The 27,618-nt window shown below is 45.6% G+C and overlaps 1 protein-coding gene across 4 annotated transcripts in view; it reads left to right on the top strand.

Annotated features, from left to right (window-relative positions):
* Positions 1-1,772: 1,772 nt before the first annotated feature.
* Positions 1,773-27,618, top strand: part of fndc3a (fibronectin type III domain containing 3A) — a 62,293-nt gene continuing 36,447 nt past the window's right edge. The window contains exons 1-3 of one of the 4 annotated variants that reach the window (XM_042062809.1): positions 1,773-2,145; positions 8,161-8,311; positions 22,730-22,805. In XM_042062809.1, coding sequence (XP_041918743.1) covers positions 8,201-8,311; positions 22,730-22,805 — 187 coding nt within the window. In that variant the 5' untranslated portion in view covers positions 1,773-2,145; positions 8,161-8,200. Of the gene's footprint in view, positions 2,146-6,917; positions 7,122-8,160; positions 8,312-20,063; positions 20,246-22,729; positions 22,806-26,343; positions 26,659-27,618 lie in introns of those variants that run through there. The other 3 variants (XM_042062808.1, XM_042062812.1, XM_042062810.1) reach the window with 3 other exon arrangements.

The following is a 27,618-nucleotide window of genomic DNA, read 5'->3' as shown; positions in this document are numbered from 1 at the left end:
ACCAGTGCAAGAATAAAGCAAAGTGTGTCAGATAACCCTTCCCCCTCCCCCTCGGTTTTTCAGCCAATCAAATGACGACGTTTCTTGAACTGTCGTGCTCATAGACTGTATATAAAGTCTATGGTCGTGCTGGCTGTCAGCAGCACAAATGAGTTCGCTAAAATATTGGTGGGGACAATTTTGTCATCTTAAAATATTGGTTAGGACTAGTCATGAGCGTCCCACCCTAAATCTACCCCCATGCCATTTACCCCTGTGAGATCACATTTATGTTCATATGATCATTTTCGTTTTTTAGGACGATTCTAAGGGCCCAGCACTGACAGAGGGCTCCCTGAGGGCCCAGAACTATTGTCTGTCGTAGGGCCCACATTTTCTAGCAGCGCCCTTGCTATAATGATAAACCATGGTTATCATGGTTACCCATGAAAACAAAAATCTATGGTCAAGGTTACCCCCCCAAAAAAACATGGTTATTTTGTCATCAACCATGGTCAATTTCCTTAAGGGTCAAAATTCTAGTTCCATGCTAAATAGTCCTATAAAACAAATATGGCTTATTTCATTGCTTGAGTACATGCAAAAGTTATGCACAATCCAAAAGACTTGCTTTCTTTATACTGTAGCAATAGCCTGCAATACTTTTGGCAAATTTGGGATTTGCTCTGCAGGTCCATCTAGAGGTCATTGAAGCCCATTTCCAATGGGTATTTATTTGATGTTTTATTTAAAAATACATTTTGATGTATTTTTACCATCCCTGGGCATGGTTGACATTGAGAATAAATGCTGTTTTAGGATATATTAACCAATGTGAATGGAATAACCAAACATTGTATCTACATTACAAACATTGTATCTTTCTTAACAAATATATCCCATCTAGCTAGCTTCAGTAGGTGGAAAGCTACAATGACTGGTCAATGGAGACTCCTGGGTGTAACTTTCCTCCTGTTCTGTTCTGTACACATGCAAAAAACGCTCAGCTAGCAGCTGAGAAATTAACTCATGCCATGTAAGGTGTGGTTGTGTGTGTGTTTTAATTGAGCCCTGCCAGGGGACTGTAGATTTAAATTCTGAGGCTAACTCAATTCATCAAATGGTAACATATGTAAGAGATAATGTATTATATGCAGGATGCATAGCTTATTTATAGATCATGCATCACGGGGTGGTGGAAACTTGTGGATAGACGACTCTGGTTTTAATGAGTAAATTACGCCATCTGCAGGAAATTACGAGGTATGACGACATAACATTTGTGAGGTAGACTCACTGCAACTAACCTATTGCTTTCATTGTCATAAAATCAGCTTCTTTGTATTGAAAATTGTCCTGAGTATGGACAGCCAAATGTAACAGCTTACCTTCTGTCATTTGGCGACATATTATGTCGTATATATGTATATAATGTGTATATATATATATATATATATATATATATATATATATATATATATATATATATATATATATATATAGCCTACACACACGACATAATAGGCTATAGATATATGGCCTTATGTCAGTTCAGTTCAGGTGACGTTACATATCGTCTGATGGACTTTCCCAAGTCGGCGTCCTATTCACCTACGTGTCATATTCAATGTCATTTAGACATACGTGTTTATGTCGTATAAGTATGACTTCCATGCGACTTTGTGAAACAATAAATGACAAGAACGAACTTAACGTTACCCATTGAAAGTCGTTTGAAAAAAGGCTACATTACCCCGATACGCATGCGCCCTAGGCTTTGTGTACATTCTTGTAGGGCAAACGATGGCGCTTGTACAGATGGTTAAAGGGCCCTGTGCACTAACATGCAGAGAGGTTTACAATTGTAGCTAGAATTTAGCGAGACTCACAGACAGTTGATTTCGGGATTGGAAAAATCCTTTTCAGTCATCATTGTATAATTTTCCAGGATCATCTCTATGATGTCACATCATAAACTCCAGGATTGAGAAGGCAGTCGAGAAATGTATTAAGAGTGCTTAAGGAGCCACGTATCGTTAGCTTGCTAGCTAGTTATCCAAGTGAATGCGAGGAGGCTAGTTTTCTATACACTGACAGATTAAATTCACTCAAAGCAGTCGGTATAATTTGTGCTTGCAAATAAGGCTCGAGCGAGAAACAGCTGTGGTGAGTAGCAAAGACTGTTTCCCTTACAAAGTCAGCAATCCTTGGTTCGCTAAGCTGAAACCGGACGCTTGATTTATTGTTAGCCTCTGTAGTAGCCTAGTTGTAGCAGGCTGACAGGCTTGTTACCCAGTGTTGATGTCTAAACTAAACATTGTCCGATCTGCCAAAATGATCTTCCAAACGCTAACATTAGGTACGGTTAGTTATAATGGTTATCAAGCAAAATTAGACCTAACCAAATTAGCCCAGCATTTCACGTCCCATGGAGGTTTGTTTTTGTTGTTGATTTTTTAAAGTCTGTACCATTAATTAATGTTATGTTATTTTAGGCTCAGGATAGACTGTAACTACAGCCAATTAACTTACATAACCAAAGTAAAGTGACACGTTGTTAATGTTGTTGTAACTGGTAGGTGTAAAGACGAGCTGTGGCAACATTTGCTAGCTTGCTGGCAGTGCAATTCAACGAGTTGCCTAGTTTCAGTTATATTGTTAGCTTGCATTGTTGTGTTCTTTAGCCAACTAACTGGTTACCGAACAATATGGCATCGACGTTAGCTGCCTATCGGTGGCTATGTACTTAGCAGAGAATGTAGACGGGCTCTGTACTTAGTTTGCAAGCTGTTTAGTAACTGGTATGCTATAGCTAGTTGTGCACAAGCTTAGCCTGCTAGCCAACGTTACCACTGTAGGTGTTAGTTTACCACGTTGTATAACATTACCTCGCTATTTGTTTAAACACAAACCAATATACTGGATTAAAGATTAACTTTTTAACATTCACGTAACTTCTCCAAGCCAAAAGCGTTTGATTATGAAGCTTATTTATAAGCTAACCATTGTTAACTGTTACAGCTTGGTAAGGAACTCTCGCTTTGTAGCTCGCTAGCATTTGATGATAGTGCTACTTGTCCACGTCAACACAGAAATAATGGCGTAATGGCCAATATTATGACTTTCGAGAGAGATGCATATAATGCCAGTCATCTATTTAGAAAGAAAACTACTCATAAGCATGTCTACACCAGGAAACGGTTCGTCAGAAATTTAAGTTACATTGGATAGATAGCTATAGTAAACGTCTGCAGCCTCAGCAATTAACAGTGCCCTCCAGTAGTCCTATCACATTAAATGTCACTAATAGTGAAATGTTATGACCATTTCTCTTGTTATTTAACTTTGATTAGCCAAGCCTTCTTTGGTTGCATGCAATTGCAATTCATTGACAATAATTGTCATCTATTAAACTACCATCTGGTTACAACTCATTTTAAAATTTCCACAAGACAGTTAACAAAGTTTGGCAATTCATAACAAAATGTAATGCTTACTTTTAATGTCCACTAGTATGCTGTCTGCCTTGCAGTATAATTGCCCTTGTATTATCTTGCAGTTCTCTGCATGATGTAGGCTATCAATAATACTTTTATGAAGGATTTCATCCAAACTCAACTCAAACTACTTGGATGAACTGAGAGGGTTGGGACCCTGGTGCAGGCTGTGGTTCCATGAGTGGAAGATGACCACCACTACCTACCACTAAGCTCCTGCTACATTTTAAAAGCATTAGGTTGTGATCAGAGGCCATCATTTCCCTTCCATTTATTTTTCAGGATTGTCATTCTTGGCTTAATTTGAACAAAGTTTATGTTTGCTAGTGCAGTGGATATACAGAGTGCATTCACTCCTCCTGAAAATGCCTCGCACTGAAGATAGAATATGAAAAATGTGAAATAAGAAGCCTTTCTTTCTTTTACATTAGAGGCGTGAATTGTCTTGTCAAAATGAACAATTGAGAGATGGGCCTATGCATATCATAAATTAGACTTTTATGTGGCCTTCTGTTGTGGTACACTTTTTTGTCCATTTGACATCTTGCTGTGGTGGTAACCATAATCAGTCAATCAATCAATCAATTAATTATTGTTTAAAGTGCAGTAACACCATGCAACATGGTCTCAATGTATGTGAGTACAGAAAAGTTTGTTAGCATAACCTACTCACCTTACCAGAGAGAGACATTTTGTCGATTGATTTCTCTAATGAATTGATGTCTAATTTGACATTGCTGTAAAACAAATGGCTACAGGTGCTTATTTGCATGGGCTATGTTATCTAGTGATGGTCGGTTTCACAAAGAATAGACAAGCAGATGTTTGCGCTGGTTTCTCTCTTACGCTCTTTCAATTCTCACTTTCTTGTCTTATAGTTTTTTAAACACCTCCAGGTGTCTCCCCTTGTCCTCAGTGTTCTCATTTCTCTTATAAATTCCTTCATCAAGAATATCAATAAAATTCCATTTTACACATTCGGTTGGAATGTTCCATATTCTTGTGCACTCATATTTTTCCCAGCATATTGAAAATGTTGAGCTAGGGGAAGTTTGATTGAGAGAAGTTTCATCCACTCATGACTGGTGGAATGCCCCCCTTTATTCACTGTAAGAAGACGAAGGAAGTACTGGCCTGTCAGGAGATTAGGTCACACTCACCTTGGTGCATCTCTTCAACCTTGAAGTTAGACTTAAATGTCCAGAAATGTTCTGGGACATTCTACCAGAAACATAGCCTACATTTCCTTTTCTGGGATTGTTTCAATGAATGAAACTTGTATAATCTAGGAGTTGTTCTGCAAAAGGATATGTAATTCATTAGGCTCTCAGATGTTTTTTTCTTTATTAAAAAACACTTTTACAAATCCTGACAAAAACAAATTACAAATCCTGAAAAAATCCAGCCATATCTGAGCTATGTATTTCACAGGATTGTTGTGATAAAGACTGATTTGAAAAAAAAAAAGTTGTTTGCATCAATATATTAAATTACCTTTATCCTCTGCATGCTACATTCACATATCAATCTTTATTATTAACTCAAATTCGGAGAGGCTCTGAATGCTGTTAAGGTAGGCAGGCATGACTTTGTTTACTCATGGCGACGGTTAGGAGGAATGAACGTGAATGGAGCCGGATCTCTGTTGGTAGAAAAGGGCAAAGTTTGCCCTCGGTATTGGTGGTGCGACTCTCTTAACCCTTCCTGACCTGATGTTCTGAGCGCACAAGATCAGGTTGTTGAAGAGATAGTGACCTAGAGCTCTCGTTTGCCAAGAGGCCGTGGAGCCCCAGACGTGTGACTGCCACTTCCTGAGTCTCTCACGGCTCTCCTCAGGGCCCTTTCTGCCTGATGCAGGCCTTCGCCTGCCACGTGACCGGAATCATGCATACGGCATCCCTTATTTAGAAATGAACCGATTCTGCTCGATGTAGCAGTTAATCTAGCAGTGATGGTATCGTTAGCTGTAGGAAGTCTTGCCCAACAGTCTGCGGTCAAAGGAGGCATGGTAGTCAGGCCTCTTCATACTTTCAATACACCCTTGATTTTGTAATGAATTTGATGATAACTCTCATTAGCATCTATTGCATGTACTCATATTAATTGCTTGTGAGACAGCAAACCAAGATCCATTAGGTAGAAACTATTAAAGACAGAAGGATGTCAAACATGTGTTTCCCTGCATCAGGAAGTTGAAACTATGAATAAAATTGTGTACTGAATTGACTCAGTCTTTATTTCTATGGCGCCGTTTTGCGTCAGTGTGATATGCACTCACTTTCTAAGAGCATTCTCTTACAGACCCATACAGCATTCTGAATGGTCTAGCTAAAAAAAGGGTACTATTTTCTCTGTATCTGTTGATAAAGAAATGGCTGTGCTTTGGCAATGTTTCTGAGCCAGAAAGGACAATGCAATTCTGTAACTGGCTAATAAGGGTGGTCTGGATTAAATGCAGTCAAATGCAGTCATCTTTCAGTCAAACAGTCTGTACAAAGTGTGCAGGTGGTGGGTTTCAGTTGCATCACTTCTTTCCTGAGTGTTACCATATCAACCATTGCAAAGTCAGACATGGTAAATTCAGGTGGAGGAGAAGTGTCTAGAGACAGGCACTCACAAATATGTAGTATGACGTGGTTACGACCCAACCTGATTTTGGTTATTGTGTCTGTTTTGGTATTCCTGTTAAATAAGCTTCAGTTGAAAAAGCCAGTATGTGTTGCACTGCCATAAGCTCTCAGTCCAAGGACAGTTGTCATGACCGCATAGGCTACTTTTTGTGGCCTCCATCTTTTAAAGTTGTTGACAAACTTTTGGAAGACTTTGTGAAGATGAGATGATGTCCATGTATGGTCAAGCAGAGATTTAATTATTTGTGAGTTGTTCCAGTTAATTAGCCTGATTTAGGGGTGGTAATGTCACTTTAAACCTGGATGAGTGCAAGCCTTCTTATGTCATATCCTTTTCATAGGCAGGCCTAAAGCTCCTAAGGCTGTAAGATGCAAAACAATCACAAACTTTCCAGTGGATGGATAAAGTGTGCAACATTTGGCTCGACCACTGTGACTCTCAACATCACTAGGTTTTGCTGTCGCCTCTCAATAACCATCAGGTTTTGTAAAGGCTGTCATTTGTTTGGAGATACACTTGACAGAACATTGGCTCTTCAGTTCTCATATTCGGCTGTTTCCAGAAATTTGATTCCTGCCTCACCCATGTCTATGTCATGTTAAGTCTGTATTGCTAGGGAACATAGTAAAGCAAGCAACAATAGGTTTCTTGGTCAAACCTGTTGTGTCAGTTCACATAACGCTGTGGCAGGAGATGTAGCCTAGTCTTAGTGGGCTTGTGTCCATTGACCAGCACCTTGTAACCTGGCAGTGTTTGAGCTTAAGGAGGGGGTGTGGCTAGCAGTTAAGCCAGATCACCCTCGGGTTTAGCGATGCACTAGATTCTAATTAGGTTCAAGGACACATGTGCCACCTCTCTGTCTCTTTCCCTCTATCTTTCTCTCTCCTTCACACTTTCTCTAGCTACCTCTCTATACCGCTCTATACCTCTGTGGTTTCTGCATGGTGTTGGGGGCTGCCAATGCTGTCGGGAATATCCCAGGACTATGCTGAAAGGCCAGTGCTATAATTCACGGTATGAGTCGCTATGTCATCATGCTCGAGGTTACTTTACCTTTGATTGACAAAATGGAAAATTGCATCAGGGAAAGTGTATCAGGACTAGTTTTGCCATGACGTGCTGGCTCACAGGAGGACTTTCAGGTTTGGGTTTGTCTTTTGATTTGTATGCTATTCCTTTCCGCATGAACTGACCTTCCGCCAATAAATGCTGGGAACTGTTTGTCCTCTAGACCATAAAAAGTTGATGACGAGGTTGCATGTTATCGTCCAGTCAGAATGTTTCTCCTTAGATAACCTTACTGCTGTAAAAAGGACTTTATGTAACTGTTTCACTATGTCATGAGGCCAAAAAACCCAGATGTGATTACAAAGAAAAAACACATACACACATGATAAAGATAGACACATTATAAAACAAAACGTCAATGTCCTTGTCTTTCTTTGTTAGGTTGAATTGATAAATAAGTCTAACTGAAGTAGGCATCCGACAAAACAAACAGAAAGACTGCAACTTGAACTAAATGCAACTGTATGAGGCTTTTCAAATGACTTCAACGCTTCTGTAGTGTGAATACGATAGTCCAGCTGTCTTCATGACCAGCTATCACGACTGTTGATGTGACTATGTAGCTCATGTCTATTTGTAGTGAAAGTTGTGTACAGTTTGTAGGGTGGCTGGTTTCTCTTGACGGTACCATCCTTTCACAAAAAGTTTGTGCCTTAAGGACAAACAAATGAAGAGAAATGGCGGAGCTGAGGTGTGCTCAGAATTTTCCATCAGTGTTTGTTTCCTGCAAACCAAAACCAATGGGGACACTTGTGCCTCACATGCTCTCACAAATTGGCACACGAAAATAATATCTAGTCGCCCAGAGGTTCCACTTAGGTGCCTCTCTAATATTTTTATAATGACACTGAATGTAGTAATATTATATATATATATATATATATGAGTGTGAGACCGTGGTCTTGTTTGTGGAGAGTAAGACATGGATGTCATAGCACTGATTTGATTGTGACTGATGGATCTGTGTGTGTGTGTTTGCGTGCAGGAGCTGGGAGTGCCTGGTCCGTGGTGTGAATGAGGGAGCCATGGCAGACCACACCCCCCCACTGGAGTCTGGCCAGCTGCTTAGCCCCGAGCTCCCACTCCTCCAGTCGCCCCCGCCCCCAGCCATGGTCAACGGAGAGGGACCGCAGCAGGTAAATCATATGTCACTTCCTCTTCCTCGATGTGGGAATCTTTTTCTTTTGAATGTACTCGTTTTTGGCTGTTGTTAAATAGATTTCCGTGCTGGAAGCTAGCCCTGTGTAGGCCTCTATTGTGACTCCTCTGTTATGTCTGCCTTGTGTGGCTGTTTGTAAACAAAGTCTTTTGCCAGAATGAAGTGTGTGTGTGTGTGTGTGTGAGAGAGAGAGAAGCAGCATGGAGAGGTCATTTGCAGTGTGAATTGATGCAGACAGGGGAAATTATTGTGAGCAATTGTGTAGAGGATACCCTTCTGCTGTTCTCCACGTGCTGGTGCAGTGCACACATTTAAAGGTTGGATTTTCACATTTTCAGGCTTTTGGGCTCCAGAGATTACATACTGTGTGTTTTGTATCTCACATTTGGGTGAAGTAAACCCAAGTTAAAACTGTGCACTGCACAGAGCACAGGAAAAGCTTGTGCAAGTTTGTGTGAGCTGTACTGCAAAGAGGTACTTCCATGATCTGTCTTGGTTTTGGGTGAAGGGTCATGACCCATGTCCTGAGTCGGAGCAGGGCCGACTGTTCATGGACTGCTTCACAACATAGAAGGAAAAGAGGAGGCAGATCCACTGGACAGGACACTGTTGATCTGTTGCCAAATCGTTGTCTCATAGTTTGTGAAATGACAGTAATGTACTGTATGCTACTTTTGGCATTCATATTTCTTGTTAGTCTCTAGCCATTCATTTTCGGCTAACAGAAGCGTGTTGTTTCATTTTTCACTCTTTGTTGAAAGTCACAGCTCTGATGTCAGTTGGTCTGTGGTTCTCCCTTAAAGCAGGACCCCCCCCCACCCCCAAATAAAAAAAAAACCTCATCCAGACACCCTGTGCTTCTGATGGACGTGGCACTGCGGCCTGCCTGACCCAAATGGGTTTTTCCATTCTCATTTTGCTCAAGAAGCACCACATCCTCTCCTGCCTCTCAGCAACCGACATCCCAGGTCTCGCACTGATGGGCACAGATTTGATTCCAGCACTGCATCGAGGTGGTGGCAGCACGTTGGTGTGGTGGTAGAGTGGTGATGGAGATGGTAGATAGTAGCAGTGTATTTTTTTTATTTTTTATTTTTTATTTTTTTAAGGGGCGTCATGGTAACTGGGGTCACTGTAACCCGGGGTCATGGCAACCCTGGTGCATTGCCATGGGGCTCTGACTGCCTCTAGAAGTACACGGCGTGGTGTGACGGTGGTGTTGACGTCGAGAATGATGGGTTGACGCACTGCACCTCAGTGCTCACCGCTGTTGCCAGCTATCTGTTAGGGTGAGAGAGGGGCTATGGCAGGGCAGATGTCCTCATGTTCCCACTTCTGCATCCACCCCTATCACCCGACAGAAGAAAGTCTGCTTGGTTTAAGTTACGTGCCATATTGAGTTGCCATGGCTGCTTTTCTGTAATGCAAAACAGTTCTCTCTGATAAAAGGGTTTCTTTTTTTCTTAACATGAAATAAACATGTTGAAATATGGGTGCAAATGGGCTTTGTGTTTTATAGGATCATGTCTTTGATCATTTAGTGTAAATGCGGTGTGTTTGAGTTTAATTTGTTCTGTGGCTGTGACTGCTGTCGTGATGGAGCCAAAGAGAGTTTTTTTTTTTTCCTATGTGGCGCCTTGCCTTTTGGCTAAAGTGAGGTTTTGGCTACAAAAATAGTTGGATTAGTTACAAATGTGCATCAAATGCAATATGTCTTTCCTGCTATTTAAGTTATACTGTTGCTAATTAGCAAGCCTAAGCATATAACGGACTAATCCTACAGCGTATGAGTCATAATGTATAGAGGAGCTTTTCTGATGTTTAGTTAGGCCTTTAATTTCCATCAGAGAGTAGAAGCACAATGGAACTCCCTCTCTACCCACCTACTGTGACTCGGCCGTGACACACGGATGTGTGTGTTTTAATGGCACACATTTTTCTTCTTAACCCTGGCCGTCAGTCACCTGACTTCCCCTGTCTGAATGTGTGCCCCCATGGCTCGCTGGGTACTTAAGGAGCCAGAAAAGTGCAACACATACACACACACCAACTCTTTTCCTCTCTCTCGCTCGCGCTCTCTCTCTCTCTCTCTCTCACATACATACATACACACACACACACACACACACACACACACTTAACCTTACAAACCTCTTGGCACCAGGTCTCAGGCATTAATGCAACTCTACAGCATCATTCATAAAAAGGTGGTCTGTGTGGTACAAACACACACAGGCATACACACACACAAACACACAGAGACGTATGTGTACATGTACGTACACACACACACACACACACACACACACACACACACACACACTCAGCCTGATGAAGGACACAGATCAGAGGCTCTTCCTGAACATGCAGATTTACTGGGATGCGGGAGCCACGATGACGTGGACCATTGTGGCGTAAGGCTTGCCCTCATTGGCTGACTGGATACAAACAAAGCAAAGAGTAAGACATTAAGTGACCCCCCCCCCCCCCCCCCCCCCCCATCCCTCCCTCTGTTTCCAATCCCCCTTCCTCCCTTCCTCCTCTCCTGTGCTCCTGTTTTCCGCCACCCACGGAAAGGAGTGCAAAGCCTTTGAGGGGGCTGATATGACGACGGTTGTGTGATGCATTCCATGTCATGCATGTACAGTAAAATTAGAACCATAATTACCCTTTACTGGGTGTTAAAAGGGCAGCCCTGATATTAATTACTGTGTGTGTGTGTGTGTGTGTGTGTGTGTGTGTTTATTTGTGTGTGGGCGTCTGACTGAGATGGACCTTGGCATTTCTCTTCATGACCATGTATGCCTGCTGTAGCTCACACAGGATGTGGGTGAGTCTTTGGGTGGACCCCACGCTGGATCTCTCTCTTTCTCTCTCTCTCTCTCTCTCTCTCTCTCTCTCTCTCTCTCTCTCTCTCATATTGAGTGCTTGACAGAAAGAGTAAATGCAATGACGGCTGGGGTCCTCGATCGAGTGGCCAGACACCATGAGAGTGAGGTTAGAGGTGGGCGTGTGTGGTGCTTGCCGAGTGATTCTGTGTGGGGGTGACAGTGACGAGTATCCATGGCGATAGATGACCCCTCCATTGCTGACCTTTGAAGAGCTCATACTCGTCATCCCGTGTGTGTCTCTGTGTGTGTTCTCCTTTTCAACATAACCACCTCTCTATCTCCTCCAACTGGCGTCCACATGATGCAAATCCAAGCACACACACACACACACACACACACACACACACACACACACACACACACACACACACACACGCATGCACGATGGACGGTGGCTTTTTTCCCTTTCTGCTTCTCAAATGAAGTGGTGAACATGATGTGTGATTCACAGTTTCCATCCATTTTCATCACTCTCCCCTTCTTTCCCACCCTCTATTTCTGCCTCTCTCCCCTCAGCCCTGTCTTCCTATTTTACACACTCTCTCTCTTTCTCTTTCTCTTTCTCTTTCTTTCTTTCTTTCTTTCTTTCTTTCTTTCTTTCTTTTTTCTCTCTCTCTCTCTCTCTCTCTCTCTCTCTCTCTCTCTCTCTCTCTCTCCCTTCCTTATGTCCAAGCCTTTTTGTAAGGAAGTGGTGCTGAGAGTGAACGAATCATGTGGTTGTTTATCAATACTTTAGTTAATAGAACAGCGGTCCAGCTTTGCCCCTTCCTCCCTTAAACCTCTCTTGTAAACATCTGCAAGGACATTAACATGAGACACACACACACATTTTGTGCGTCACATTATACTGTGTATGCTTTCAAGTGTTTCATTTTCTTCCCACCCTCCCCCCTCTCTCTGCGGTCTCTGTGGGTTTTGACATGGTTTGCTTTGAAATTGTTGCTGCAGGCTTCAGGCCTTGTTTGCAGTTCAGAGTGCTGTGGTGTGTTTGCCTTCGCTGTTGCTTTCTGTCACAGAGCCTATTATGCTTTCTTCTGAAGGCAGTTTAGAAATGTCAAGCCAGACCAAGCAAAGTGTGTTTTTGCGGGTAGTTGTGCGTTTTTCTTTTTTTATATTATTATTATTATTATTATTATTATTATTATTATTATTTATTTATGTGTGTGGTTGTGTGCGGAGAGTCTGTAAGTAAATCTGATACAGTGGAACCAATTGAGTGAGTCAGAATGTAACGTTCAGTGGAGACCTCCCCACGACGACTCCACACTGGTCTCCGAAATGCATTCATGGCAGACCATTGACCGTTGACCACTGACCACAGCCCCACACATGCCTGTCTCTCAGCAGAGAGGCTGGGGAGGGTGAATGACAGGAGGGGTGAGTGAGGGCAGAGGGTAGAGGACGTGAGCCCAGCCCTGGGGTATGGCGCCAGTCACGCAGCAAGGGACGGTGAGGATGTCGTATGGGGTGTAACATGCTAACCCCATGCGTCACAGGCTGTCACCTTGACTGCCCGTCACCGGAGTTATGACTACGCCCACGTCTCCAGTCGGAAATGGAGAACCCCCCCCCCCCCACACACACACACACACACACACTTACTGTCAGCTGTTAATCTCCTTTCTATCTCTCTTTCCCTCTCTCTCTGCCTTTTCTTTGTCGTTTTAGCCCACCTGCCCACCTCCAGGGCTGCCTGTGCTTTTCGATGATCTTCCTTCATCTCTCTCTCTCTCTCTCTCTCTCTGTCTCTGTCGAACTAAGCAATGTTACCATAGCAATGGTTCTCCCCCTCTCCTGTGGGAGTCTAACTTATCACCTTGTGGAACGGAGGGGAAAAAAAGGAAACTGGCCGAAACCACCATGAGGGGGTGGAGGTTAATCTGATGGTGGTCGGGTAGTGCCCCCCCCCCACCCATCGGCTTAGTGGTGGACACTCTGGAATCTTTTCCACTCTGCGTCGCGGACACAAAAGAGGCTGTTCTGCGATATGTGCCTTTCGCCATTCCATCGTTTCTCTCTCTTCCTAGTGGCCTTCGGTGGTCACCTGGAGTCCCCATCAATGACCCGTAATACGTGCCTCACCTTATGTTGCCTAACCACAGCCCAATAGTCATCCTCTTTGTCCAATATACCCTGAATCAAATTGTGTAATATGTGATGCGTATTAAGTGAGGTATGTAATGTTGCCTAACCTCTCAGCCCAATAGTCCTCCTCTTAGTCTAATATACCCTGATTCGTATCACCCACCACCTCACCTCTGCCCCCCACCCCCTCCGAACCTCAGTCTGAGCCACTCTCGGAGCTAACTCTGAGTGGAAGCTGAAATTGGGTTTGGGTGCATCGAAATTATGTTTGGTTGTGAAAGCCTGTTGCTGGCGTAGGCGCATTTGCATGATCAGCTTTGTGCGGAGTGCTCAACCCACGGCGGTGTTGTAAGTGAAAGCACCGTCGTCATCGTCGCAGCCGTCGTCAGGAGGGGGGCGGGTGGGAACCACCTCGGTCGTTTTCCACTCACTCACAAGGCCGAGGCGTTTTTGCGACGACGCCGGGAGAGTGTGGGTAGGCTCGCACTGGTGGAGAGCTGGAAGAGGCAGAGAAGGAGCGACAGAGAAAAGGGCGAGAGACATGAAGAGAGAGCAAGAGAGCGAGGGAGAAGAGGAGTGATGGAGAGAGCGAGGGAGAAGAGGAGCGAGGGAGGGAGCGAGGGAGAAGAGGAGCGAGGGAGGGAGAAGAGGAGCGAGGGAGAAGGAGAGGGATAGAGCAAGGGAGAGGTGTGAGGGAGAGGGGGAGCATGCTGTGCCAGGGGAGTCGTGCTAACTGAATCAGGCTTTATTGGCCCTGCATCACTCGCCTACCCACCCATACCTCAGCAGTGGCACCACCACAAACACACTGTGTTTGTCTCTGTGTTTTGTCGTGTGTGTGTGTGTGTTTGGGGGGGTGGATCCCGTCATCCCCAGAGCAGTCAGATGGATTTCATCTGCGCTTTGCTCTGTAAGTCAATAACGCCACACTGACGCAGCCAGACTCTCCATCACCCAGAGCGAGTGGAGCATGGAGCATGGAGCATGGAGCAGAGCTCCCCTCCAGCCACCCCCACAACTCACCCCAGGCAGTGCGCACCCGCCAGGCCTGTCTGTCTTTGTCTCTGTCTCACTCTCTGTGTGTGTGTGTGTGTGTGTCACCATTTCAATTAGTTCATTGCTGCTGGTTGTGCTTCTGAACCACTTGTGCTTCCTCCATGCTGAAGCTGCCTGAGGCTGACTTGATAGAGAAAGCATAGCACAAGACAAAGCATATGACGTTAGTCTCGAGGTTTCTTCCGTGTTTTGCTCTGTTCCTCTTTAGATTACTCATGAAAGTGAAGAACAGGTGGAAGCTGCTGTTTTATCCAGATGACAGATGACGCGTGTGTGTGTGTGTCTGTCTGTGTGTGTGGTGGTTTAGTGAGACACACACACACAGACCGTGCCACCTCCAGCATAATACATTCAGGAAAGTGTGTTTTTGGAGAATTACACCTCATGGTTTGTTGTGATGGATAAGACCAACAGAAGGGCAGTGTCTGTGTGTTTGTCACTATTTGTGGTTTAGTGTTTTCTAAGCTGGGCAGGCAGGTTAACCAGGAGAGGGCCAAAGTAGAAGGCCTAATTTTGTCCACATCACCTGTGGTATAGGTCACTAACCTGTGTGCTCACAGATATTTTTTTCCATGTTTCTTTTTTCTTTTCTTTCTTTTGCTTTCCTTCATCAGCCCCCCCTCCACACACACACACACACACACACACACACACACACACACACACACACACACACACACACCTCCGACATCAGCGAGTCTTCTGTTTCCTGTCGCCCCAGCTGCTTCGGGCCGCGGCGAAGCTCGGTAAACAATTAAAGAGGAACAAATAGTGCGAAACCCGAGCCCTGACTCACCGGAGGAGCGCGGTGACCAGAGACGTCAGCACTAACAGCCATGAACCGCCTCAGACGGCCAGCCTGCCCGCCAGACAGCCAGCCAACGGACTCGGCCGGTCTCCAGGGCAATAAAGCCCCGGCACTAACTACACAGCCAATGTTTGCTCATCCCCACCCCCCAACCACCACCACTCCAGCCCCTTGTTCCATTCTTTTCCATTCCATATTGCTGTTCTGTATCCCCCCCTTTCTCCTCCTAGTTAGTTTCCCCCTCTCCTCTCCTCTCTCCCTCTCCTCTCCTCTCTTCTCTCCTCACTTCTCATCCCTCTCTCGCTGGCCCCTTGGGTCCCTGCCCAGAATCTGGCTCGCGTTTGTTTTATTTCGACAAGCGTAGCCGTGGTGATGATTATGACGATGGCAGATGACGGTGATGCCATGTCAGGTATTGAATTTCCACTTTACCTTTTCACCTCCCCCTCCAAAAACCACCATCTCAACCACCGACACCACACCTGCACCCTCTCCTCTTGGCAGGGCCTCAGATGGCTCCCTGGGGCCTCCCCCTTCTCCCTGGTGACGCCAGTGGCGCACCGCTGGCATCTTGTTATCTGAACGGGTGACTGTGGCTAGCTTGACCTTCTCACCTGCTTCGCTCATCCTCTTTTGTGACAGTGGGGGGGGAGGTGTGTAGGCTCAGAGATAGCCGGAGCGAAGATAGCTAAAGCAAGCTACGTGCGTATACGCACACGCACACGCACACACACACACACACACACACCTGCTCTCTGTCTTGCCCTCCTCGACTTTGCATCAGCTAGAAGAGCAGTTGTTGTCCACTCACTCGCCTGCTCTGTACCAGCTGGGGGTCTGCCTGGGGTGGTGTGTGTGTTTGTGTTGGGGGGGGGGTAGCCTCTGCAGGAGACCAGAGTGCAGCAGTCCTCTTCTGTTCTGACCAGGGGGAGCACCGTGGGAAAGAGGTGACGCAGGCCTGAGGTCTGATGCCCTGCGTGTCCAGCCCAGATGGTGTCCAGAGGTGGGCACTCAGCAGAAATACACTGGCGCATACAACTTTGTAAGAAACCAGAGAGAGTGAGTGTGTGTGTGTGTGTGTGTGTGTGAGAGAGAGAGAGAGAGTTTCATGATCATGAAAAAAGCTTTCATGATCAGAGATGCGAAGCAGGGGGTTGAAAGCAGGTGCGTGTGTGTGTGTATATAAATGGATGGATTGGCGTGTGTGAGTTCGTGAGTTTTGGGTAAACAGTTTGTGGGTGTCGCGGCATGAGTTTATACATCAGCCCTTTTAGTTTGAAAATCAAAAGCAGCTTTACGTACAAGGAAAAAAAAGATTGTGTTTCCTGCGTTGCGTGCGTAGGAATATGCGCAATCGCTACAGGCTGAAAGCTCTATTTATGCCAACCTGCCTGGTCGTATCGAGCGTCCCCTGTGCGTGCGCTTTGAAATGAGAGCGCGGTAGGCGTGTGGGTGGTCTGTCTTCAGTGTTTCCCATACATTGACTAATCTGTGGCGGGGCGCCACGAAATAAAAATCGGCCGCCACAGATTAATATTCTATGTTTATTGTTTAATTTAATTTAATTTAATTTAATTTAAATTAAATATAAGGTCAAATCCTTGCATTGCCATTGACCTGCGCTTTTTACGCACGCAGCCTTTCCTTGCCCCGCCCCGCTCTCTCTCATAGCCCGCTGCCACGACTCTGCATGTGCATGTGAATTTAACAAAATATTCACGATTGTTGAAGGATTGTTGTTGCAACATAGACGCATTGCATAGAAGACGTCTGGCTAAATTGCTATTAAATCCGCTTAGCATCGTGACCATGCTGCGCAAATTTGTTCAAAACTGCTGCATTGAAGTGAACTCTGCTAAGGTCTTATCACAACATAGTTGTCTCTTCAATGTAGCCTACTAAGTTAAGTTATGAAATCAAGCAGTATCTCAAAGCTAACGTTAGAATACTGTTTGGATGTCGAATTCAGCATGCTTAGCCTACTTACAGCTGCTTGTCAATTTCGTTGAAGGGCTCATTTTATTGACTCTGACACTGAATGTTTGTAAAATACCGATGTAAATGGAAAAGTGTTTTCCAAAATTCAAAAGTGCTTGTCCCAAGGAGAAGTATGTGAACCTTTATTTTAACTATGTAGAAAACGTTATGAATTGCATCCACACATCAGCAGCCTTTCAACTGTGTTACAATTGCAAGGGTTCCCTCAAACGTCTTAAAGTGACAGGCACTCAATTAGACCTATACACTACCAAGACTATCTTAATACCACCCCCCCAACCCCCCGCCCGTTGTCAGCTACCGCCACAAATTGAATCCAATTCTGTGGGAAACACTGGTCTTTGTCCCTGACCGTGCTCTGAAAGTAAACCTCCTCTTCTCTACCTGTCAGATAGACAGAGAAGCAGCGAAATCATGGGAAATTTCTCTGTGACCTACAATTTTTCTCTGCTGTCATGGAGTGAAGAACCTCCTCCCACACACACACATACATACACACACACACACACACACACACCCCTGTAGTTGGGATGTGTGCATGATGTATCTATCACATGCAAGACGACAGGCAAAGGTGGTCCCCATACCCCCCAACCCCCCACCCCCACCCCCATTGAACTCCCACGACCTCATTGTACGTCCCATCGATCAGTGTATTAATAGAAGGCGTATGACATGTCACTGTGAATGGAAGAACAGGAGAGATAAAGAGAGGGGATGAGGTGTGTGTGTGTGAGAGAGTACATTATCTGGGGTCATTTGCCCCCCCCCCCCTTCACACTGCCACTCTCGTGACTTTTCCAAGTAAAGAGAGCTGAAAAGTGTGTCAAATCCCCTCACTGCCTTTTCTGATGATCTGAAAGGAAATCTGTATGGATTCTCTACGCTCCGAGGGTTACAGTAGGGATTACAGACATGCTCTGCCTCCGTAAACACACACACACACACACACACACACACACACACTCACACTCTCAACCATACAGCAGGATCTCAGTCATGATCAAAGGCAGAGAATGGAGACAGAAGGATGCAGAAGATGATATTTCAGCATTGTGTGTGTGTGGGTGTGTGTGTGTGTGAGCGCAAGAGAGAGAGGGTGATCAGAAAAAGCAAAGCAGTCTCTCCTCGGACATCTCGTCCGCTCTCTTACGCTTTCACTCTCTCCCTCTCTCCCCCTCTCCCTTTTTCCATTTCCCTCTTTTCCTCTCTCTCTGTCTGTTTCTCTTTCCCTCTCCCTCCCTCCTCTCGTAGTTAGAGCTTGTGCGTTGCCGTGCCGATGTAAGCGGTTCCTCCTCGCTGGCAGCGCGCTGCGGACATCGCCGGGGCTTTTTGTTGAAGGGGTTGCCGTGGAGACTGGCGGTGGTGGCAAGGCAGAGCGAGCCAGAGAGAGAGAGAGGGGGGGGGGGGGGGTAGTTTGTCTGCCGCAGAGGAGAAGAGACCGAGATAAGGAGAGGAGAGAGTGCAAACATGGGCTTGGTTCCCTACCTCCAATGACTCCACTTCTCCCTTTCTGAGCCAGTGCTTATCCTATCGCTCTCTTTCTCTCGCTTCTTTCTTTCTTTCTTTCTTTCTTTCTTCCTCTCTCTCGCTCTCTCTCTTGCTCTTTCTTTCTCCCCACCCTCTTTCTCTCTCTTTTTCTCCATTATTTACTCCATCCTTTACTTTACTCTCTCCCTCCCTCTTTCTTTTTTTCTTTCTTTCTTTCTCTATTTCTTTCTTTCTTTCTTTCTTTCTTTCTTTCTTCCTCTCTATCACTCTCTCCTTCTGTCTCTCTCTCTCTCTCTCTCTATCGCTCTCTCCTTCTGTCTCTCTCTCTCCCTCCCCCCTCTTTCCGTCTGTCCTTCCTCCCTCTCTCTCTTTCTTTGCCAGCCCATGGTGTTGTGGTGCACGGGAGCAGGCTAGGGTTTGAGAGGGCAGACGTCGAGTGGGTGGGTTTTGGGTGAGGTGGTGTTTGTTGTTGTTGATTAGCCCTATAGAGTAGGTAATATTCAGTGTGCTGACCCCTGCACCACCCTGACCCCCCCCCTCCTCTTTTGTGAAGCCCCCATGAGCACCAGTGTAGCAGGGGGAGAGGGCCACTCGGACCCCCAACACCACCACTACCACCGCTGCCTCTACTTCCATTACCTCTGTACACGGGGTTCGCCCGACCCGACTAGCCCCATCCCAGACAGTCGCCGCTGGCACAAGTGGACGCCAAGCCATGCGCACTACAGTAAGTAACGGCTCTACCGGGGGGCTTCGGCGAGCAGCACGACCCAGACGAGAGAGAGGGGCATATGAGAGAGAGAGAGAGAGCCAGAGCCAGAGACACAGCTGCTGTTTGTGGAAAGAGGAAAGCGAGCGTTAAGACGCATGAATGCATGCATGTATGTGCGGAGCTTAGCTGTGTGTATGTGGTCTGGTGTTAAGGGATTGAGGAAGCGGAGAGAACAATAGAGGGTGAGCTGCTCACTGAACAAAGAGAGGTGCGTGTGTCTGTGTCTGTGTGTGTGTGTCTGTGTGTGTGTGTCTGTGTGTGTGTGAGAGCGCTACCAAACACACACAGGACATGCGCGTGTGCATGCGCGTGCACACACTCACACACACACACACACACACTGAAGACGTGTAGCAGTCAGCAGTGCCTTGACTCTAATTTAATCAGACCACCCTCCAGTACGAGTCCTCCACCCCCACCCCCTCACCCCCCACCCCCGCACGCTCCCACACTCCCCACCCCCCACCCCGCACGCTCTTGCACATCTCCTGCCATCTCCACCGTGGCTGCCTGTGTGGGCGTCTGAACACGAGGAAGCGTGTGTGTATGTTTGTGTGTGTGTGAGTGTGAGTGAGTGAGTGAGTGAGAGAGAGGGAGAGAGAGGGAGAGAGAGAGACTGCGCGCGCTCCCGCCTGGCTGGTGTGCTCTGGTAGCGGAGAGGGGAGTGTATGAATGGGAGTAGCAGCAGCGTCACACAGACACACAGAAGGGAAGTAGCGAGCGATGGCCGCGATCGCAGAAACCCTCCACCAGAGCCCCATGCCGTGGCACTCGCGTTCCCACGACGGTTTCTTCCACCGCAAAGCAGAGGTAACTGCGCACATACACACACACACACAGAGGTAAAGGCACGTGGGGTTTAAATGCTATCGGAACAGCTGTTGTCTATGTCGGATTGTTGTAAGGGGGCTGAAGAACAGCTGCTGTGTTGACGGTGACCGTGTTGGTGTTCTACCTGATTGTGTTAGCATTGATTACATTGTATCTTCTGCAAGGCTGGCTTGGGAGTGTTTTTGTGTGTGTGTGTGTGAGAGAGAGAGAGAGAGAGAGAGATATGTTTGTGTATGAAGGATAAGATGGGTGTCTGTGGGGCATTTATTAGTCCGGAGATGGCAGGCAGGTGTGGTGATCTAGTGCCTTGCTGGCCCCTGGCGTACTGTTGAGCTCTCCCTCAGTCATGCTCAATTACTCTTCTACTGTAGCTCAGAGTTGGGCACCAGTCAGAGTTTGGGAGTGCTTCTTTGTGGATATATAGGTCTCTGTCTTGGGTCGGTTTTTATAGCTGTGTCGAGTTAGTCTCTCCCGTTTCACTAATCATTATCGTCTCATATTGCTTAGCGATAATTACTGATAAGCTGAAAGCAAATGCAGTTCTTAGAAATGTAAACGTGAAGGTTGTTTCATTCGTTTTGAAATGTGGTTATTTTGAAGGGCTTATTTCCCCTGAGATGCTAATTTAGTACTGAAAGCCTAATTTTCATCCAGGAAACCCACCAAAGCCACAGAATGCATTGCAGGTGGTAGAAGTGGTTTATAGGATGTTGGGCCAGCTGTTAAAAATGTCAGAAACATACGCAAAGAGACAGGGTGTGTGTGTGTGTGGGGGGGGGGGGGGAGAGCATGTGGTTGACATTTTGTTTTCTGCCACTGCTGCTGTTGTTTTCGCCGGGGTTCTGGGCTTGTAAATGGATTTGGCTTGACTTCTGTCCAGAAGCCAAATATACCCCCCCATAGATGCTCCTGTGTCTCCCTCTCTCCATCCCTCTCCCCCTCTGTCCTCCCCTCACCTCCGACTCTTAATTCATCTGGATCATAGCAGTTAAGCTTGATTTGAGGCCGTAATCTGTCGTGTTCTGGGTTGGTTCAGTGTGTGTGTGTGATGGGGGGCGGGGGGGATCTGGGCTTTGTTGTGGTTGTGTGTGGTACTGATAGAGAGTGCGCTGTCTGCTGTGACGCCTGTGCTGCTTCAGAGGGCAGCTGTGGACACGCACTCAGATGGATGTATCGGTACACACAACCTGTGGCTTTTTTGATGAGCACCCATCACACACCCCCCCCCCCCACACACACACACACACACACTCCCCCCCCCCCACCCAGCCTCTACCCTCTCTCAACCAGAATGACGAGGACTGACGTCAAGAGACAGAGGCATCTTTCTTCCTTTCTCTGTCTCTATCTCGATCTTTATCTCTCTCTCTCTCTCACTCTCTCTCTCTCCACCTACTGAGGTTTCTCAAATGCGCTTGTGAAGACAATGTCCCTTTTTGGCCACAGTGATGATGATCCTCTTACTCACTGGAGTGCTGGCTCAAGGGCCTATCTGAGGCTCCTTCGTAGCCTACTCACCCCACACACACACACACACACACACACACACACACACACACACACACACATGCATTTAGAGAACCACTTATCATTCTTTTTAAAGAACATGGCATTTAAGATTGATGTTGTAGTTGAATCTAGTTCTTTAGTTACTTTTTGCAGTGCAAGAATATTTACTCATAACTGCTCAGTAATGCCCCCTTTTGGTTAGATTGGAAACTGGCCTTGACAACACATCTACAAGAATGAACAATTTCTACGTCACAGTCCTGCTACACACAAAAACAAAACAAACATGCCATAACCACTATCCCCGACTCAATCCAGTAATGACCCAGAAAAACAAGTCCAAAAAAAGTTTTTCTTTTTTTCCTCTCTTATTTATTTATTTATTTATTTATTTATTTATTTATTTATTTATTTTTCACAGCAACACATTCGTTTTTTTCCCCGACCTGAGTGGTGTTGGCCCGGGCTCGTAGTTTTATCTATTTTCTGCATTGCCGCCATGTATTTTTAACAGCAGGAAGTGAGTAGCGGCAGCCATGTGCGCAAGGCCTCAGGCTGCATGAGGGCCTGGAAATGTGTTTGTGTGTGGGGCTGGAGTAAACAACCCCTGGGCTGCTGAGGCCGTGGAGCAGCCAGAGATTGGGTACCGCAAAGAATATTGGTACGCGCCACACGTGTGTGTGTGTGTGTGTGTGTGCATGTGTGTCAGTATTGTGAAAAAGTGTTTTTTTTTTCTTAATAGGAAATTTTAGCTATTTATTTATCTATCTGTCTATCTATATATCTGTCTATCTGTGTGTTGTTGGGACGCAAGACTGTATATTTTTACAGTCTATGGTTTTTACTCTATATGGATGCTTTCTTTTTGTGTTTATTTTTCCTTCTTTCTAGCTGCCTCTCTTCGGTGATTTGCCTGTCTGATAACAAATCATCATGCCATTTGTTCTCTTGCAGGTAATCTTGGTGCAGGTAAACCCAGGTGAAGCCTTTACAATCCAGAGAGAGGATGGTCAGATCCAGTGTATCACAGGTAAGACCTCCTTACCCATAAGGTTTTGGGGCTTTTGTGTAGGTGTGTGTGTGGAGTGCATGGATTATGTGTGTGTGTGTGTGTGTGTGTGTGTGTGTGTCTGTGTGTGTGTTTGGTGAGGAAGGATGCTCTCTCTGATGTTGTAGTCTTTCTCACTGGGGGTTCTCTTAGATCTATAATCATATTGATTTTGTGATGGAGGAGATGCATTATGATCATAAGAACCATGATGAAAGGAACTTGCATGGGTGATTATGTATCATGTTGCCATAATTAGTTCTACACTATCAAAGATTATCAAAGGTTTTTTTAAGGGGTTGGGTGGGGGGGTTGACTGGTATTTAGCAGTCTGACTGCTGACTGGTATTTAACAGACTGACTGGTATTCAGCAAATGCTTATGTCCAAAGTAATAGTCACAAAGTAGTGACATTCCTGCTGCCCCACCAGGCCCGCAGGGGGTACAAGGGGGGCTTCTTCACCCCCATGTTTTTTGTGGTAATTTGATGGTGTGAGCAAATTACTAGCTCCGCTTTAACCCTCTCTGGTGTGGGTATGAAGTGGTAGATCTCTTAATGGTCAACCACTAACGGTCTTTTTGATCAGCTACTTGAAACCTCAAGATTTCAACACCTTTTTTTCAACACCTCCCAACTGTTGCGTACATGGGCTCCCCACATTTGTAATTTCATTTAACAGCTTGCCGTTGATTATCTTAAATCTCCACTTACGCCATTCTAGACCTTTTCACCTCAAAGGCAAACATGCCTTACGGTTGCCTTACTGCTCAACCTATGCCAAAATGCCCTGACTCTGTTGGCATTTCTGGCACAGTAAGGTAGCCTACCCATCAACCCATAAAGCCGAGCGGCTGCTAATTGCCGCCTTCGCCTGTGGCGCAGTCATAACAGCTCAGCACTGTTGTGTCGTGTGCAATCTGTTTGGACATGCTCAATAGGAATGTGTTACAAGCACACACCCTCCCCTCCTCTCCTTTCTTCCACTGGAATACAATTGTGGCACTTTTGTGAGAAATTCACTGAAGATGCTGCTTTGTGACAGGGCTGTCGGAAGAGAGGCATGCCGTGGGTCCATCAGGAGAGCGTGAGATGCTGGTAGCATGAAAATCAGCTTATTGTGCGGAGCCCAGAAGAGCCACTGCTTGAAGGGTTTGGCTACCATGCCTAAATAAAGCTGGTCATTTCTAAATAAGATTTGCATACATTTATGAGATGCTGCTGTTGTTGCGGCAACAAGACCAGCAGGGATTTGTTAAGTGTCCCCTGGCTGTTCAGAACTGCTAACACGTCATGCCCTTATCCTAATGAAAACCTGAAAATTATAAGTATTGCATATCAACATTTCGTCATTTGAAGGATAATTTTTCTCTCTTGCCGTTATTTTTCCACAAATAGCCTAGTTTGCCTTTAAAGTAACATTTAGCCAATTTATACATAGGCCTATGTTGTTTTTATGAACAACTACCATACATTTGATTTTTGGTTTCATTGACTTGTCAACTAGTTGATAATTACTACTGCACTAGTGCATTAGGCAGCAGTCAACTAGCCATGGATAAAATGGCTAAAGGCTAAAAGGGCTAGACAGTCTTATGTATGGATGAACTTCACCGAAAATGAGACCTGTTCCATAGTGACATATAAGTTGTGCACAGCTGTGTTAATGTACAATCAGAATGTGTGCCATGGATCACCATCTAATTATGACACACCTGCTGCATTGTAATGTTAGCACTAGCATTGTACCAGTCGACAACTTAAAAAACTGTAAAGAAGTAAAACTCGGTAGTCATGAAACCCCTACTTTTTTGGTAACATCTGATTCATTTAATAGTATATGGTCATGTGAAGGCTAGAACCAAACCTTTCTTTCCTAATTTGTGCGGTGTAGTTTTGAGTCTGAACAAGGTATGGCAACTATAAAAAGCATGTACTGTACCACCAAAATGTTCTAAAGGCTTTTTTTAGACAGGTAGCTTACTTGCTTTAGACCTAAATGGTGTTGTATGCATAGATATTAGAAACCTAGATACTGCATTGTGCTCCAAAATGTATGTCAATAGCGCCACCATGTTGGTGGGGGCAACAAGAGAGCGGTAAATCACTGGAGGCCAATGGAGAAACAGGTGTCTCTGATTGCCAGCAAGTGTTGCCCATAAACAGTAAGGTGTTGACCCCACCAATATGGCGGCAACGTTGATGTATGCCACCTAATAGAACTCGACAGACAATACCTATCTAGGTTTCTAATATCTATGGTTGTACGTACGTCCATTTACAAGTATCTCTAGCCGAACTGTAAGCACAGTAGGAAAGACCAGATGAGTGTTTTAGAGCCTTGGTCAACGTTACCTGTCCATCAGACATGGTAACAATTGGGAGAAAAAGATACATGATTTGACTGCCCAGCCTCCCCACTTTACCATGCCACACACACACAATCACTGAAATAATCTCTTCCACCTTTGAAGAGAGGCTGGCAGAAGGTATCTTTCGGACATGGGGTCTGACCCAATTGAATAATGGACATGTTTCAGTTTTTGATGAACTAAGCTATATTGCTTGGCTGGGCCAATGTTGAGTTAAGAGTTTGTGAAATACTGGCTAGGGAAAGGTTAGGGCTTTTTGGGCATTGCTACACTGCGCGATTATCCACAGAGCTTCCCTAGTACTGCTGGCAATGACGAGGTGTGGGAATGTGAGTGGTCTTAAGTTTGTCTCACTGGCACAGTGCAGTAGTGAAGTGTGTGGGCTCGTACAGTTCTCCTCGAAGTCCTCGTGATTGGTCCAGGAATGAGGCATGTGATGGTCTTGCCTCAGGGGTTATCTGGAGTTTTGCAGTGGAGGAGGCAACTAAGGAGCAGACGGGCACCTAAGCAAGTGGGCACTTGCACACACTGACAAAGTTCCTCTAGGAACACGTGTGGTAGTCACATAAGGACACTGTTACCACTCCACCCCCTCGTCTGACAGGAGCTAAATTTGGTCTGTGTGTGTGTGTGTGTGTGTGTGAGGGAGAGATAGAGTGAGACTCCAGCCTTTGCCCCCTCCATGTCGCCGAGGGGGTGAGAAAAAGAAGGCTATCGTGGGGAGGAGAGGAAGAGAAGTGGGGGGGGGGGGGGGGGGAATGCGTGCACAGAGAGCGGCTGCCGTTAACTGGCCCTGTCACCGGGTGTGCTCGTCTGCCAGTGACGTGGATGGAATGATGACTCACCGGTAGTTGGGTACAGAGGGAGCGGGGGGAACTGTGTGTGTGTGTGTGGGTGTGTGTGTGTGCTCGCGCTTAACCCTTAACCTCAGAATGGGCTGCAGGAGAGGAGAGAGAATGAGAAGGAGTGAGAGCACAAGGAAGGGGGTAGGGCAGTTAAAAAGAAAAGCCCGAAGCTATAACTGGAGAAACATGCTCACTCATCCCTGTCTCTCTTTCTCTCTCTCTCTCTTTCCACCCCTCGTTCCCTCCTATTTTCTGTGGTTTGTTCCGCCCTGCTTCTATTTGTGTGTTCATTCATGTATTTTTAGCTGCTGGAAGTGCGTAGGATCCACGTGTTTCATGACTGACTGGCTGGCTGGCTGCTTGATGTGAGGAGGCAGGCTAGCGCACTGAAGGGAGGAAGGAAGGAAGGAAGGAAGGAAGGAAGGAAGGAAGCAAGCAAGGAAGCAAATCGGGTTTCTCGCAGGGGAAGGTTTCCAGCTGGCCAGTTTCTGGGTTAGGGGTGTTCTAGGCTACAGGGCCAGTGGAGGTGAAGGGCATCAGCTGCAGTTTAAACATCCTGTGGTGGGCCACTGACTTGCTGTCCTTCCCTGCTGATGGACAGGTAGACAGGTCACAGACAGGTTTGTCGAGGCACCGTCTGATACTGTAAATAACACCACACCAAGCCATTTTGAGACCAAACTGATTTGGAAAATTCACATGCACATGCACAATGACATAACAGGGCTAAATGGAGTAAGTACAAAGGATTTGTTAGTAAACATACACACATTGTATAATCTTGAATGTAAACAACCATATCTCTGGTTTAAGAAAACAAGTCTTGACATTGGCAGGTTAATCTCTTAACCAATTTGTTTATTTGAATTTGATCCAAAATGAATGAAAGTGAATGCTAGTTCACCTGTTGTTAAGGTTCATCATTAATGTGCATTTCTTTATGCTGATAGGTTTGTTTATTATAGTTTTTAATGCAGTACCAGAGCAGAGGCACACATTATATCCTTGTGCAAAGTAATGCCAGTGTTTCTGCCAGTGAACAGCTCAAGTTTGATGGCCTCTACAATCTAACCCATACATTTTTGAAGCTGACAGGTTTCCCCTTGTGTGTGAGATGTGCTGAAATTGTGGTGTAGTGTGGCAATCGACGGTAGTGTGGTAATTGACCGTTGGCTGCAAGTGCAGCAGATGGAAGACTGTACTGTAAGTGTCTGCACATGGCCTGTGCCTTTAAGCCAAGGCTAAATAAATAAACAAAGAGTTCTGCAAAGCTCAACACTATTGTTTCATAAGCTGCATCAGCAGGTTTAGTCCTGTAACACACCAGAAGGTGGTGGTCTGTTCATTTACTGAGTTGTTTGGTTGCCAAGTCAGGATATCAGTGCTGGGTACAGAGATGCCTTGTTGGAGAACCCTGTTCAATGCTTAATGTCCACAGCCACGGATAGGAACCCTAAAGGAGCAAGAGGGGGTCTTGGAGGGAGAGAGAGAGAGAGAGAGAGAGAGAGATGTAATAGAACCAGAGCTAGAGTGAGAAAAACAAAGAAGGGCTAAACTGGGAAGAGGGACAAGAATAAAAA

Source organism: Alosa sapidissima, chromosome 15 (genome assembly GCF_018492685.1).
Source record: "Alosa sapidissima isolate fAloSap1 chromosome 15, fAloSap1.pri, whole genome shotgun sequence".
NCBI lineage: Eukaryota > Metazoa > Chordata > Actinopteri > Clupeiformes > Clupeidae > Alosa > Alosa sapidissima.
The sequence above is the reverse complement of the archived record's forward strand: the minus strand, read 5'-3'. Positions and strand labels throughout refer to the sequence as shown.